At 40.3% G+C, this 17,329-nt stretch overlaps 1 protein-coding gene across 4 annotated transcripts in view; it reads right to left on the bottom strand.

Moving 5' to 3' along the window:
• DAB1 (DAB adaptor protein 1) overlaps positions 1–17,329 on the bottom strand; it is a gene marked incomplete at both ends in the record, with an annotated part of 111,809 nt that overhangs the window by 11,712 nt on the left and 82,768 nt on the right. For 2 of the 4 annotated variants that reach the window (XM_082052811.1, XM_082052810.1), the window contains 4 exons: positions 2,260–2,368; positions 3,391–3,453; positions 6,317–6,373; positions 16,857–16,916. In XM_082052811.1, the coding sequence (XP_081908937.1) occupies positions 2,260–2,368; positions 3,391–3,453; positions 6,317–6,373; positions 16,857–16,916 (289 nt within the window). The remainder of the gene's footprint in view (positions 1–2,259; positions 2,369–3,390; positions 3,454–6,316; positions 6,374–16,856; positions 16,917–17,329) is intronic. The other 2 variants (XM_082052812.1, XM_082052813.1) reach the window with 2 other exon arrangements.

Genomic DNA, 17,329 nt, shown 5'->3' with positions numbered 1-17,329 from the left:
AGGCTACACTAGCAATCCCACTTTAGCCCACTTAAAAAGAAAACTGAAAGATGGTTGAATTCATATCACTGAACAAATACTTGTACACAAAGCCACAGGTTGGTGGATACTGGCAATAATCCTTCCTCTCATCTGAACAAATAATCTCTCCTCTTCTTCCTCAGTGAGTATCCCCGTGGGTCTGTGAAGGTCTGTGTGCAGGGACCCGGCTGGCAGCTGTACATGGGGCAGCTCCCTGCCCCGGGGCTTTGTCCCAAAGCACAGCTGGGATCAGTTTGGTCAAACCATGTCCCACAGCAGCCTCCACAAACATTTCCTAAACTCACCTCTTTGTAGCACAACCCTGCTCCTCACCCCTGAGCTCTGCAGGCTCGTCTTGCCACCTCGACTCTCCCTGTCCTCTGGCTGTCCCGCTCCTCTTGGGGATGGGATCTCTGGGACCAAACGTGATGCTCTGGCTCAGGCTGGGATGGAATTAATAACTTCAGAGATAAAAACTCAGCAGCCAGAGGGAAGGAAGAGGATGGCCAGGACTCCCTCCCCTCTGCATAACTTTGCAGCAGTTTCTCAGCCTTTTCAATTTTATTTTTTGCTGGGGAGAGTGACTCGAACACCAGTCAACTTTTGCCAATGACCCAGCTACAAAACTGGTTCTAAGATACAGGGAAGCATCTTTCTAGATGTTAGAGGACAGCCCAATGGCCCTTGACCTTCTTGCCAGAGATTCTCTGCAACCTCTTCTGACACAGCTACAGTGCAAACCACTGGGACTCTGAAAAGCAAAGCAAATGTCCCAAATTGCGTAATAAAAAGAGAGAGTTTGGATTAATTCAGATTTAAAAAAAAAAAACAAGAAACAACCAACCAAAAAACAACAACCAAACACATTTAGTTATGATCCAGTTACTTGAGAACATCCTGAGTTTCTGCTGTATTACATACCCAATAACAAAAAGCTGCTTCAGGTATTATGCTAGCATAAAACTTCTCTAGTTTTGGAGGAAATTAAAGATTAAAACTAAAATTATAACTGCTTTCTGTCAGGCCTGAACCCTTTTCAAGCTAACAAGAATTTGACTGTGTAGGAATTATATTATCAGGTGCTTTGTTATTTACAATGAAAAAAAAAAAAAAACCCTGAAACTAATACTGTAAAAAATTTTACAAATTAAACCATATAATACAATTATGTTCCACTGATAGATTTTTTATACTTTACAGATATGCTGTTTCATGTTTAAATTAAAGATTTACTGCTAATACGTTACAATAAGAAAACCTCTTTTACTTTTTAATACTGTTATAGCTTTAAAACTCCTGTTTCTAACCCAGGTGTTCTTCTCAGTCCTCATGTAGCTTTTCCTCTTGATTTTATTTCTAGGCTGTTTTGCAAAGCTCAGTGTAAGGGTAGTTGCAAAATTGTAAAGTGAAAAGCCTACAGTAACATAAAAACCAGAAGTTGAACTTTGAAAGATCAAATTAATGACTGATGAAAGGAGCAGTCACTCAGATACATATCTATTTCTATAGATGGCTACAATGGATTCTCCAGATGTCCTTTTATCTTGCCCCCACTGTAACCTCATCCAAGCCATGAGGGTTTTCATCTGACATTATCCCCAAACGCTTCACCATCAGTGTAACCTTTCTGAGATGCAGTGGCTAATCTGAGCTCATCAGAGAAGGAGCTATCCAATTAGAAAGTCACTGTTGAATGATTCAAGGCACTCCTCCTCCTTTTTTTCCTAAGTGGAGCTGCAAGTACTCCAAATATCCCAGGCAGGGATCAGCTTTTGAATTTTGAGCCCTTTGAGGAACACAGAAATGTCTACAGGAAACAGCAGTATTTGCCTAAGTGGAATACCACTGAAAGGCAATCAAATTCTCCATGTCTCATTCTCTGTTTACTGGAGACAGCACAGGATATTCATTGCTACTGAAAAAAAAAAAGGCAAAGCTAAACCAAATGCTTTTTCTCTCTTGCTACTGTACCTGCAAAGTGTGTTACTGAGATGGCTGAACTATGGTTCAACTCCCAGCGACTATTTTGGCCTTTGTGTCTAAAAATGTGTGTAAATTCAAAATAAAGTATTCCCTGCTTCTTCAAGACTCGTTTTGCCTTGCCCTGCAGTACTGTCCTCAAAATCCTTCCCCACTTCCACTACACTAAATTAACGGCTTGAGTACTGAAATGCAAACCAGAGCCGAGAACCAATCACCACATTTGAGTTGAGCCTTTATTTCCAGCAGATTTCTTACCTGAGGGTACGGCAGCAGTACTGAACGGTACAGAACCAAACATGTCTGTACTAGCAGGGAGTGACTGGGATGAAGATGGGATAAAGGCATCACCTGGAGTAGCAGGAGTCTGCAAGAAAACAGGAATAAAATACAATGATGACGTATCAGCTGCAGCTTCTGCAGCACATACTTTGCTGTCACATCATCTGTAACTCTAAAGATACAAGTCTGGAGAAAAGAAAGAAAAAAGAACAGGAAGATGTAGAATGAAAGGAGCAATAGAAATAAGAGTATCAGAATTTGCTGGAGGCAGGAGAAAAAGAAAGATAACGAGAGACTTTGTACCAGAGGAAAAAAGTAAAAAAATTTGCCTGGAATGCATCACAGGCAAAATATTGACATAATTTCTTTCTCTAGAACACACAAACTTGTGATTCCAGGTGTTATGTGACAACCAGTAGAGTCAGTGACCATGGCATTAATGTAAGAAACAGTAAAGGCAAATGAAGTATCTGCAGGATCTATGGAAAAATGAATAAATACTGCTTCCAATTAACTAACAGGACCAGAACCATAGCTCTACATTAAAGGAGAAACACAATCCCATTGAGCAAGCTAAGGATGAGGAGAGAGGACTTTGAACATCTAGTCCCAAACACGCTGCAGGATACTCTGGAGATCTGTGGCTGAGAAAATTTTCTTTGCCCTCAAAACACATTCAGCCATCTCTCTCTTTTTACTGTTTTGTCTTCCTTCACCAGCAGTTCTGGGCTATGTGCTTGGTGGACCCAAAGAGATGTGATTTATACGGCTGGAACCGGATCCTCCTGCAGAGCAGTGGAGAGACAGAGTGCAGTGAAGTGTGCACCTCAGATAAACACCAGCGAAGCAGATCTGCAGCTCAGGTTATATCTTTTGTGACACCTAGCCCTCTATCAGAAGAATAAAAATTGAAGATATTTTTGCACATCATCATGAAGCAGTGACTCCACATTCAATTTGCTTCTGTTTTATTTTCCCGCAGCATAAAAACTGCTTTGAAATCCTCCCTACTGGAATGGCTGATGACCTGAATTGTAAAGGTGCTCAACAAATGTGCTGAAAAGAACATGTAGAAAAATGCACAGTTCCATTTCCCTGGGTACTCACGGGGGGAGAGGTTACATCAGGAGGAGTGGACATGTCCCCAAAAAGCTCTAGTTGGGTAACAGCCTGTGAAGAGAAGAAAAAAAAACACAAACATTCCCATTTATCTTTTGAGGAGAAGAAACCATGACTTAACCAGTTACAACTTGTAAAGTTAACTAGAAACAGCTAGCAATATAAATGCCCCAAGAGGATTCAAATCTCAAGTCCCATATGGAGGAAACCCATGGGTTCAAGCTGTGGTATTTTGATATTGATGATGGACTCAAATAGCCAGCAGCTGACCCTATAAAATGATTCTGTAGGGAGTTCTCCACCATAAAAAAAATGAATTAAGCATGGAAAAACTATCCAGAATAGGACTGGATGCACTACTGCTCCGCTCTTAACATCGGTGAGCACCAAGCATGATTTACGGCCAGTCCTCTTCCCTGTCTCCTTTTCTGAACCCCCACTACAAGCTCTTAAAACACAGCAGCAGACTGTGGAGGTGACAGAAGGATACAGAAGGGAAAAGCTTTTAACGTGCTGCCTCATTTCCCCTTGCCCATGAGACAGCTGTGACCTGCATAAGTGGACTTGAAGAAGGACGCACAACTGGGTTGTTTCAAGTTTGTAGTTCTACGTTTAACTCATGCTAGAAATGTTTTCTCAGGGCATCCTTCAGTTTGATCTCAAAATAGGTCACCCATATAGGTCTCACTTAACTGGACCAGAAGAGTAAAAGCACTTTTATAATAAAGAGCACAGTGAGTGGCTGCATAATCAAAGCTCCTTCACATGTTCTGGAGAAAAATCACTCTCTTCCACCCATCTGCGAATCAGTTGAGCTGGAGTCCAGGGATGGAAAAGCACAGATTCATTATAGCTCTGCAGGAAACCTAAAACCCAACTACCATCCTTATCAGGGTGGTTGTTCTGGAAAGCTTTGATGGGAACTCCAGAATTATTCCTTCTCCACTACCTTCTGCTTACTGGCTTTCCTTCTTCCCAGTATCATACTCTATCGCTCCCACATTTCTGGCAAGCCACAATTCTCATTATGAACCAGATTTAATGCAAATCTTAATTCAGTTCATTGAGTCTCCTCCCCAGCTTAGGCACATAAAACTTTGCAGCCTCCTATCACATACATAGGTTTGAAATCCAGTTGAGTCTTGACCTAGAAAGGCAGCTGCTTTAGGCATTAATCACACTGGCTGGTCAGTCTTTACAAACTACCAAAGGAGTAAGATGACCCTACAATTACTTTCCCTCCCTCAACCTTCTATTACAAATGATCCTTTAAGAAATAAGACTGTCATTCAAAGTATAATAATTGCAAAGGTTTATATATTTTTGCAATCCAATCTCTATTCTCATATACAAAAGCAGTGCTACAATCACTTAGATCTGGAATTTGTCAAGCAGCTTAGATGGTTCTCAGGCTTACGTCTAATGATGCACCTAGGGGTGCATTATTTCACATTTCTTCACATCATGTCTTATATTAAATAGATCACATTGCTTTAGTGCTATGACAACATTTTCTTCTTATGGGCTTATGCGTCCCTCTAAGTGTATGTGTGGAAATGGAAGCAGTAAGAAATAAGAAAATCCATGTTTTCTTCAGGGTATACCGATTCTAGTGTACATTACTAAAATACTGCTAGAAGTTACTTCTGCAAAAGAAAAGCCCATAAGTCACTTCTGCAGTGTGTGTATTGTTAAAATGCCCAGAAAAGTTGGAATAATGACAACAGCAGCACTTGTTTGGAAATCACCTCAAGCCTCCTGTAGGCACTGCTGACTCCAGAGATGCCAGGTGACACCAAATTACAGAAGGAGCCACTTTCTTCTCATCTCTCCAAACTGCATGTTCAGCACCACCCCTAAATCTGCCCTTTTCCTCCAGGACTGGTGAGTTTTTCACTGTTTTCTCCTCTCTGGCTTGCTAAGAAAACGCATGTGTCCCTTCAAGGAAGCCATGAGCAAAGGCTCCCCCAGTGCTTCCATCCCAGGTGAGGAAGTAGGACAGCAAACCAGAGAGGATGTGAAAGTGCAGGGCATATGTGGTTACACAAACAAAGAGAAACCGTCTGAGAAGTTATAAATTTTTTTCTGGAAAAAATATTATACCTTACATATCAATACTGAAAATTGATAGTGAGAATACTTTAGAACTCAGGATTAAATGGTATATATTCGAAAGGTGGCAACTCAGATCTCTGTGCCTCGATACCCTTGTCAAATGGGAATAATACTAATTTTCAGAGTGCTTCGAGGTGATGGATCTTTGGAAACTCTTCGCAGATATAATTCTGTTAAAGCTCTTAAGAGAAACTCTGCAGATGGATTTCTAAACAGGCAGCTGGAGAGAGTGACAGGAAAGCTGACTTCACCAGTTGTTGTAATAAATCCTCATTCACAATATTCCTCAAGGAAAACGAATATATTTACAGGGGAATTATTTCTCACAGAATAGCAACCTTACATCCAACAGGAGCTACGGAACTACACCAGATAATGTAAATAGAAATTTAGTGGGAATGCAACTTCATTGTTACTTACTAGAGACAGTCTTAAACAGCAACACTTAAAGGTGGGATTTTAAAGTCCCAAATGGTTCAGCTCTGGATTCTGGATCTAGTTTATTTCTACAACTCAGTTCTCAGCCTGAATAAACGAATGCAACTTCTCTGACACACACACAGCTTTACCCACTTGCAGCATAAGAGATTCTGGCCACCAAATAGTTATCTTTTATTTTTGTGATTTCACTGTCACTACAGAACTCATTCCACCCATTAAGCTTTTTTAAATTATTCACACCTGATATTAGCTACATTCCAGTGAAGTTAATCCCAAGCTGAATGTTTTCAAATTGCATTATTCCTATAGGTGATTTAATCTATATTTCCTTAAAATATTTTTAGTGTCACAACCTTACCTGAGTGACTGAAACAAGATTTTCATCAATGTCCAGCAATAAGTTTCCATTCTCCAGCTGTAAAGCATGATTTATGAAATGAAATGAATGATTTATGAAAATGACATGAATTTCTGAGCATGAAAATGATAACCTCCATAATTATTGACTTCAGTATTGAAATGAAAACCCTTTCCACCTTGCAGTGAGCACAGAGATGAAATCACACAGTCAAAACAGTGAGTTTGAATGCTGCTGGGATGTGGGGCAAACACACCCTTTATTTGTGCTCAAACTCATCTTCTGGTGTATAAGGCAGTTTCACTGCTTGCATCATAACTATTTATTTTCCCATATATTTATTAATTCAGCAATAAGCATACCCGGTGAGGTCTGATCCTGCTTACATTAATGGAACTATTCATCGGCTTGGTGCAAGAAATCACTTAACGTCCTCGGGGGAAAAAAATATATTGAATTTTGGACAACAAAAGCACTAAAAGCACCATTTGCAGAAAAACACAGCTTCCTCTTAACTAGGATAAGTATAACATGAACGTAAACATATTTAAGATAAGTATTTACTTTTGGTAGTAATTTAAAAAATTACTTACATAAGTCAATTCAAGTTACATTTAAATCCATAGTTTGTGTGTAATTAATTATATGTGGGAGCATAATGCCAGCACATACATACATATCTATATCCATCTATATATTTAACACAAATTATGACCTCAGTGTCATCAGAATGCTAAATTTCAGATAACATTTACTGAAGCATTAGAGACTTTACTGCTTAAGAAACAAACATAACAGCAAGTTATCAAAAATCAAATCTTAGATGACTGAGAAGCTTCATACAAGTTACCAGCTGGTAACTGCATGCTGCCTTTAAACAAAGTTTAAAAATATCTCAGAAACAGCCTATAAATTAATTTCTTCCCCCCCCGCCAGATCTCATCATAGACCTGAATAAATAAAGACGACTGGCAAAAGGCAAAGCTAAAGGAAGAAAATGCCATCACACACAACCAGGAAAGGACCCAGTCCTGAGCCACCAGTGTGTTCCCCCCAACCCCAGGTAAGGAAAATGTGAAAAAGCTGTGTCCGCTTATTCAAAGAACTCCACAGACTTTGAAAATATTCTTAAAACTAACACAGAAGGGTTTACATCTTCAGGATGGATCAGTTTTGGCCAGTAGTTAACCACTTTCTGTTCTGACAGCCCCCTTGTTTAGTCCTCCATCCTCCAGCATCCCGGGATGCAGCTCGTGTCGCTGGGAAGCGGATCCTGCCCCGGTCACCCCCATCGCTCTGTGAAACCAGCTGCGAAACAACCGTGTCTCGGCACAGAGGGAAGATGTGCACGGCATTTGATGGGCCATTAGAAATTCCCACCTGTGCTACAGCGAGACCTCACAGAAAACATTTGCCCAACTTGTCACGGTGCATCCCCAAGTGCCCAATTATCATGTAGCACTTGAGCTGCATCTTCCACCAGCTCGTGTTCTGCATCACACACTGGTGAGATAAGGGTGAGATATCCCAGTCTGTTAGAGCATGGAACAGCCAAGGCTGCAACACAGCTACTGAGCACAGAATTTGGCCCTTTGAGCCTTACTCCGGTTCGGCTTTTCGATACAAAGCGCTTAACCTTCGCAATTAAGGACAACAATCCTCTCCCTCCTTCCCCAGTGCACGACAGAAAATAACCAGAAGCCTGGAAAGATGCTCCAGTTCTGGATCTTTCTCTAGGCTTGCTGTCTGGGGATTTCTCCACAGAGTGATGTAAAAGCTTGCTTTAATTATTAAAAAATGCATCTCCTTGAATATGAACACACCCCTACAGCTTAGTCAACCAGGAACACACCAGGCACTAGCGACCAGCCGCACAGACTGAGGCGGAGGGAAGGGTATCAATCCTTGTATCGCAGTGCCATTAAACCTATAATGAAAGCTCCATCTTTCTATACAGGCATGTGAGACATATTGTAAATCTTTTAAACATGAAATATGTAAATCTGGCTTCTTAAAGCAGCAGCAAGCTTTTTGAACCACTCCAGCTGGTAATGAAATTCCTGGTGACACTTTTCACTATTCACTAAAGAAAAAACATGTTATCCAAGAGCTGGAGAAAACCAAGAGTACAGAAGCAATGATAAGAGATAAGTAAACTGCAGCATTCATAAACCTGAACACAACTCGATTCACCTCCACTACCATATTCCCTCTGACCACCAAGTAGTCTGAAAAACATCTTTTCTAAACAATGCTGAAGGTTCAAGTTTTAAAAGGGAAATCTAAGACAGGACTCTTGCACTCATAGAAGTGTGAAGCACCTTACTTCTTTCACTCCTAAATATAACAAGCGAGAATATTCGACTTCTGTTACTCAGCCTGGTTTTACAAAAAGCAAGGGGTCTACACTGACTTACAACACAGGAAAACCTGCTTAATATTGCTATACTTTTGCAAACGAGACAGCAAAAGAAGCATCTTACAAAATGCTGAAATCTCAGAGAATGAAGCAAAGATGATGCTTAAAAAACAGGAAAAAAACACCACACAGTAATTAATTTGTACTCTGATACAGAGCTCAGCAAGCAAAAAAAAAAAAAGATTATGAAGGATACTAAATATAGCAAATAACCAGCAATTAGTAATTAACCTTTGCGCTGGGTATTAGCTATTCAGATCTCTTACGACAGCAGAGGGATTTAAACTTGGTTTCTGCGCTCAGGTTAAGTGCCCTACCACTCGGTCCCAGAGAGAAAAGAGGGATCATCCAGCCACGCTGCCTCTCTGCATTTCCAATCCCCCTTTTTCTAACAAGTATTTTACACTGAAAGTCTAATGACAAGTCAAATCATTAGTCAAATTAAAGATTTTTGTTCTTATTTTAGTTGAAAATGTAAATATTTTGGCTATGTCAAATATTTTTCTGATGGTTCAAATAATTGTTTTATTTAAGCGAAGTTCCAGTTATTTGCACAACCTTATACCACAAATGTTGATATTACTATGAGCACCATGAGCTGCAAGCAGCTTGCTAATTAACTGCAATTCATTCTAAAAACCAATTAGAACTACAACGAAAGCGCACATCAAAACTGATAATCAAACTACATCTAGTAGGTTGACACACACTGAAAACATCCAACAAACATATTGTTTTCCTGTAAAACTACTGTTGGATTAATGGAGTAGCATGATAATTCAACAAAGAATTGCTTAATTACTTTCTAATTGAAGAGCATACACGGAAGAAGATATGTATGAAGAAAAAAAGTCAATGCCTTTGCAATCTCCAGCCTTCTACAGATCCTAAAGATGACCAAATGCCGTAAACTTTCCCATGACAGAGCAAACTGCAGCCCTGGTATTACCATCAACCCAGATTTTCACCACTATAGCAGGCACAACCCCTTAGTTGCAAGGCTGCAGTGAACATTCAGGGTGGTTCCCGAACAGTACAGGTCAGATCAGCAACAGGAGCAGCCATAAAACTACACTGATTGATTTTTATCCAACATACCTGCATTTGGACATCAGTCACTTACACAGGGTTCCAGTGCTCAGAATCCTGTGAGACGCAGGAACCCTCCTATTTAAAATTTCTCTTTCCAGTTTCATAGGGTAACTCTTGTCAGGAGAATTCTTCTTTAGGTGATTCTTCTCCTCTGTATTTTTATTTGAAGTAATAAACCCAAGTACTGACTTTGGTATGATGTACCAATCTTCACGGTAGCCTTGAGCTTCATCGCATTCACCAACTGACCCATTTCCTTTACTTTTTCACTGGGAGGCACTGGAAGTGCTGGTTAGAAATGCTGTTAGTCAAGCCTGCACAGCTAAAGAGGTGGATGGTTAAGGATAATGGACATAATAGACTACTGAGGAGTGTTTGAGTGAATTGCTTCACTGTTGCTCAATAGCCTCCTTTAAATTAAGGATCTCTTATGTGATCAAAATATACACTTACTCACTTGTTTATTTTCTCTTCATTTGAAGGAAACTTAATTCTGAATTCCCTGTGTAATTTAGCTATGTACTCCTATAGGAAAGGATATTTAAGATGTTTCAACTACCACTGTTCTGACAGACTCTAATAAATCAGGAGTCCAAAAGAATGACTCTTAGAGCCAGACCCATGCTGCTTCCAGGCAACACAACACTCAAGATAATTAGACTTTCCAGAGCACAGAGGATGCTGGTGCAAAGGTCCCAGCACCACCAAAGGTCACCTCCTTAGTATCTTCTCCAGACCCTATGCAGTGGGTTCTGAGAGCATGGTATACACCATGGTAGACACCAGTCACATCTCATGTATTTAAAAGAAATGCTTCAAGTCCAGAAATATCACTATGTTGTTGAACTAAATACTGAGGCGTTCAAATTGTTGACGTAAGCTACAAAAGCTGTTGTAATTTACATATACTATGCAGTAATAGGCCTTGACATCTGTCTTCTAGAAACATAAGCATGGCTCTAGATGTAGGTACCTTTACAAATACATCCAATTTATTGCATGTGGTTGATGCAATGCAATGCAATGATATTAAAATGAATCATCTTTTTCCATTCAATGGAAAACTGGAGCAAAACATTTCAGCTGATGGAGTGGCTAAAGCCAGCCTGCACCTAATTTCATTTCAGCATGAGGAATTGTGTCTGAACAGGAAAATCAGGGACCAACAACAAGATTCTGGCTGGTTCAATGTGGTTTCCATCCAGAGTTACTGCCAGACATGTTCACTGGCATCAGTGGCATTTCTTGCCTGAAGATGTATTTCTGAAAGTAAGGCACCTTTTGTTCCCAGCGTGTAGCTCTACCAGTCTCCCTGGGGAGAACTGGAACAAGGACAGTGGCACAGAACACAGTAAGAGTTCAGATGGGGAAAGATGAATTCTGTAATGTCAGGGGACTACGGTACCACCCGGGTGGCACCATGCAGCCAGCCCTGGTGACATGCGATGGCATTCTTTAATTGCAGGCCGGAGAGACAAGTGGTGATGAGAATCCAAATTTCCACGTGGGAGTAAAACTCCACTTCTAGAGTATGATGGCAGAAACAGCTTTGGATGTTTATAGGGAATAAACAATGGAAGGGAGTTAGAAATAACCCCAAATTTACTATTTTAATATACTTGCAAGGTCAGTTATACAGGTCTACCTAATGCTTTTCAAAATGACAGGTGACTGGAGCTATAACCAAGCTTAAGAAACAAGTTATTTCTATTTTCATTATCGAATACCACATCACTCTGGTATTTTCCAAACCTTTAAATCTTTTGAGTTTTGGCAAGCAAAAAATCCAAAACCTGTCTACTTCTGTACTTAATAACATAGGATAGGACTGAGTGAATCCACAAAAAACTATGACAGCTTCTCCCCAAACTGATGCAGAATGCACACAGCACATCTGCCACAACTGCCCAGAGGGTATCACAGGGCAGGTGATGGAGGATGCAGAGGGGATGGTACCCACACAGCAGATGGACAGAAGCGGCTGATGTGGAGAGGCTGTTATAATAAAGGCCTCCTGCTACTGCACAAGTCTCGCTCTTGAAGACATGTCTGTGACAACAACATCTCACCTCCAGCGCTGAGATGTTACCTTTGGCATGGTGCTAAACGTTTCCATTATAAGCCAGCAGTAAATACTGGTATTAAATCAAAAGGCAAGCTGGGAGGAGGCGCACATGGAGTAGAGGTATTTCCAGTGCTGCACAGCATCTTCTCAGAACAGTTAGTGTAATGTCTACACTACAGATACCACTATGTATATCCACTTCTCTCTAAAAAAAAAAATAGCAGCAGCCCACTAAAACATCAAAGAAACACATGACACAAGACATTATTGTAGCAAACTAATGTATTTTCAAACTTTGCAACAACTACCTGTGTCTGTTAAAAATGCAGGTCTCGCATCATGATGTTAAACCTTGTATGTGGGGTTTAATCAAGCGCAATTAAGGCAGGGCATTTGAACACAGGTGTCTCTTCTAGCAAAGGTAAATAAAAATGGATGGCTTTGCAGGCACAGATAGTCAGAGACTGGGCCTGTGCACTCCTACTCTTCTTACGTTTGAAAATTTGATCCTGAAAACTGGGTTGTGGAGGCTGAAGTCAATGTCACCAGTCTGCAAGCTGTTTCTGTAAAGCCACTGATACAAAATTAGGGAAAAGCCAGAGTTACAAAGCTCTTCTCCAGGCCAAGTGTCATAGAAAGAATTCACTATGCAGAGGATGCTCAGAGTTATCCGGAAAGCTGCTCTAAGCAACTTTATCGCCAGACATTTTGCCATTACTCCAGGGATCAACTTTCTGTGTGAGCTGGTGGAGCCCAGGGCTGCCCGTGTCTTCCAGGTGACTCCAGGCACAACTCCTCTGACCAAATCAGACCTGCAAACAGCACTGTCATCCCAGCCAGAATTAAAACTGAGCTTTCCTAAATGCAGCTTCCTAGTTCGGGCAGAAGGATCAGGTTTCTAGACCTGAGTGGACTCAAGTCCAGCCCGACTCCATCTGCTCCTCCCAATGCCTTGCCCCTGAGGCAGCCCAGTTCCTCCCTGTCCATTCCACCCTGGTTTAGTATTTTCCACATAGCTGGTACCAGCCAGAAGACTCTCTGCACTGTAAGGCATCAGCTATAATGCCTTGAATCTTTATACAGCAGTAAGACGAGTTGTTTGAAAGCCTTCATAAAATTGTAAGCAGATAATTTAGACATATTGATGAGAAGAGAAGGTTTTATTGTGACATGACTGACAGCCTCCACGAAGGGTATTTACAGTCTGACTCTGATTACTGAAAACACCATGACGGGTAGAACTTGATGTGGATGTATAATGGGGAGACAATGGGGAATTATGACAAAAAGAGCTCATTAAACATTTCACTTTTTAAAAACAGTTAATTTCACATACAGAACCACAATTTCTAAGTGGAGCCTGTACCACTTAACAGCTCTTTGGGGTAAGCATGCTTTCTTTTGCTGGCTAGATGTCTATTCTCAGTGAACAAAGAGTACGAAAACTGGTCTAAGGAAGGAGCAGAGAGAAAAATAGGAATGAATACAAGGAGTGTGTGTTGATATAGACGAAGGGAGAGATACTGGGAGGATACTGGATACCATGGAAAGTGTGTTTGGAGCTGAGCTGCATGCCCAGCAAAGGAAATTTGCAAGGAAAGGATGCAGCAAGGAGATGGGGAAATACAAAAATTATACCAAGTAAGCAATCTTTTCATCCCAGTGTCAGAGAAGGGACTTGGCAACCAGCCACCACTCATAATTGAGTTCAGTGGGTACGTTCAAATTCTGAGATCTGAGACTCATTCCTTTCCGCTTCATTTGCACCGTATTTATGTTACTCGATATCAGTGATCACGCGGAGTCACGCTACAAAGTACTTCAACACTTTCTGACAAATGGCCTCACACAACGGCACAGCATTGTATAAGTACATTGGCTATCTTGATGCATATAGAATGCTGAATACTTTTGCTTCATGGCACCAGCATGAAGATGCTTCACACCTTCAGCCATGATGGGATCCCATGCACACAGAAAAATATTTGCCCAAATGGTTCTGGTTTCTTAGGAAGCTATATCTTTTTGAAAATCAGTATGAATTATGCTTCTCAGGTTCAAAGCAGCCTTTGCAAAAAGGATTCTGGCTATTAGTGGTAGATCTCACCCCACCTAAGTTTAACTATTTAGAAGTTACCACACCTGAAAGTCATTTAAAGTTCCTCTGCAGCACAAAATAACAATGTCCAGATGTACATTTATTTCCAGCTGAGAGGGACACCTCACGCAACAGGAGGAATTTCCCCGTGAAGTTGCTATTTCTCTCCACTGGCTACAGAGAGTCAAGGGTGGAGGGCACCTGGATGGCTGCTTCAGTATCCCTCACTTCTATGTGTGGAGAATAGAGATAACTTGCCTGAGAACACACCAGAAGAAAAAAAAAAAAAAAAAAAAAAAAAAAAAATCGATCTCTGTCCAGGGAACGTCGGCAATTCAGTTTGAACTCGAGCAAAACTTGCTGCGTTTTCATTAAGTGGTGTATTTATTGTCAGGAGAGAGAATTCATGGTGCCTGAAACCCATTAGGAGCTACAAAAAGTTTCTCATTTTATTAATCCATTATGAAATTAATGAAAGCAAGATCTCCTAATAAAGAAAGTGTCCTTCTATGTTTCAACCAGGTAGATGAGCTAGATTATTTGCCCTCAGATTGAATTTTAGAGGTTTATATAATAATGACAGCTATAAATTGAAATAAAAATTATGGCAATTGTCTCAATGACAGAGAGTCTCAGATGTGGATGGGTAAGCAATAAATCAGATGGGCAGTGGAATATTAAATTGCTAATTTTAACAGCTAATGCTGGTTTTCTTTTTTTTTTTAATACATACTAATAAAAAGATTAAACCATCTCAGCTACGTATGTCTTCCTCTACCCTTTTTCTTCACACATTGAAGTACATCAGCTGTTGGGAGAAAAAGCTCTAATGACTTTAACCATGAAATAACAACAACAAAACAAAATTAAGTCTGCGAACAGCTACATGGAGATGACAGTTTAAATATATTTGATGATTACAGAGTAGGTTCCATATGACCTATATCTCACAGTCGTGCTCTTTACCAGGACAGACTAATACCAAAGTGTCTGCAGACATGATTGCAAGTGTATTGTACACCCAATCACACTGCAATGACCTAAATTACATACTATACCCAGAGTAAATTTGAAACATCGCTGAAGAAATAACAAAAAAGTCTCAGGAAATGTACAGTGGAAAAACTATAACACTGAACTATATGAGAAATGAGGGAAAATCTACAGCTATTCCGTGCCCAAAAATACCTTAATTAGTTATGCAACATGAGTTATTTAGTAGATTTTCCCAGACAACACTGTGATGCCTCCCTCCTCCTAGTGGCTTATCATGAAATATTTATGGCAAGTTTTGTTTGTTTGTGCAAACCACAGAACTGTCACAATTCAGGCCCCCAACCAGCCACTCTCCAGCATTTATCTTTTTTTATTCGACATTTTGGTCTTTGTGCTCAGTCCAAGCTGTGCAAGTTCCCACATCTTCATGCAAAAGGAGGTTCCTTCTCTCCTCAGTACAGGCATTTTCCCCATGCTTACAGTAGGCTGAAATCCTTAACCTTTTCCTTTATTTTTCTCCATCCTCAAAAACCCTCAGAAATACTAATTTTCTGTGTAGCCACTATAATCAAGCAATTTCTCAAGGTATCTATAGCAAAAAAAATATGTTAAAGAGAATAACCTGCCATTCAGCAAAGGCATGCCTTGTTGCTAAGACATCTTCTCTCAACCACTGGTTCCCATTCCTTATGCATTCTGGGAATAAATGCTTCACCTCCTCAAAATGCCAATACATAGAAAGGGAACAGAGACATTCGGACACAACAGCATCTCAACCCTATTTTTAATAGTCTGCTGTCCATATAAGGCACAGGACAGAAAGAACTGAGTCTGTACTGACCATTAGAGCACTACAGAAATAATATGTAGCAATATTGGGAGGAAATATCCTTGTGCTGATTACAGCCCACAAGAATCAGGAAAGCAACGCAATACATACCGAAAATATTCTGCCACTTGGGAATTTGTTGAATGAGGTCTTTTTGCACAGTTAATCTTGATGTAGTTCCTTTCAGAGTTTCCCCACAGCTGTTGGAACCAATGGCAATCGCACGTATCTCTGCCCTACAACTCCACAGCTCTCACTAAGCTGCCATAGAAGTTGATTTTATTAGAAAAAGAATTGCTTTTCTATGCTGTATGTTAGGTTGGATTTTGATATAACTTGTTTGGTTGGTTTTCTTCCCGAACAATGGAAAAGTAATTCTAATGCCAATTCTCATTTTTTTGGTAACATTTGATTTGAAGCTCCTTAAGAAATCTTTACCTATCAGCACACCGAATTCACCAGGAAATCTTCTGAGAGGTGTAGACATTAGATCTGCAGAAAATCTCCACAGAGGTCACAGATAATGTTCTGACATTCCTTTTCCCAATGCCACTTCTCTTAACCTCCGCTCTACTCAGGCCTTGCCTCTCTTTTTGTCCTACTAAACCAAGCTGTAAGGAGCACAATATACAAAGTACGGCTCTGACAGAGCACACGGGAGAAAATGCAGCCCATGCTCACTCCGAGTGACAAACCTTGCACAACATTTGGTAACAGAGGAACCCTTCTAATCCAGGCAGCAATGATTTGTGCATGAACAAGACGACTCACTGTCAACTCTTAACCACGGATAACATATTTATAACTGGTGGCTTTCATAAAAATTAGTCAGAAAAGAGAAAGGATATTTAAATAATGAATGAGATGGATATAAGTGACAGCACAGCCCTGGTTACTCCAAAGCAACCCAGTCAACCTGTAACACATCACTGATAAAATTCACATCACAAGGAATGTTCCAAACGTTACATACAATAATGAAAGTCACAGAAGCTAAGAAACACACGTTCTTTACTGCATATAAATAGGGAAGATACTTACACTTACAGGTTGACTTTTTGGCACATCATAAACACCTTCCTTCTTCTGGCTGGTAGGAACCTGCAACAGCAAATGAAAACATCAGCAACAGATATTTATATAAAGAATAGTCATTTAATACTAATGAAATAATGGATGGTTCCATTTTCATCCAACTAGTGCCATTAACAGTGAAGACAGTGAAGAAATAAAACATTTATCTGAATTTTTTAAATCCTCAAGCCCAGCAGTGTTCAGAAACGAGATTTTTCATTCTCAGTTAATTTCAGTTGCATTACGCCCAGGTGCACTTGAATCTGCTTCCTACTTAAATGGTTGCTTTTTTCATTTTACTTGGGGGTTTGAAGATGCACATGGAAGTCATGATCAGGTCAGTATGTCATCTTCCTCCGTGGCAGAGATCCCAAATAGAGCTACTGATCTGAGGGAAAGAGACGTTTGGCCTATGGCGTTAGATTTCTTCCTTCCAATTC

This window comes from Streptopelia decaocto, assembly GCF_964273445.1.
Source record: "Streptopelia decaocto genome assembly, chromosome: 5".
Lineage (NCBI taxonomy): Eukaryota > Metazoa > Chordata > Aves > Columbiformes > Columbidae > Streptopelia > Streptopelia decaocto.
The sequence above is the reverse complement of the archived record's forward strand: the minus strand, read 5'-3'. Positions and strand labels throughout refer to the sequence as shown.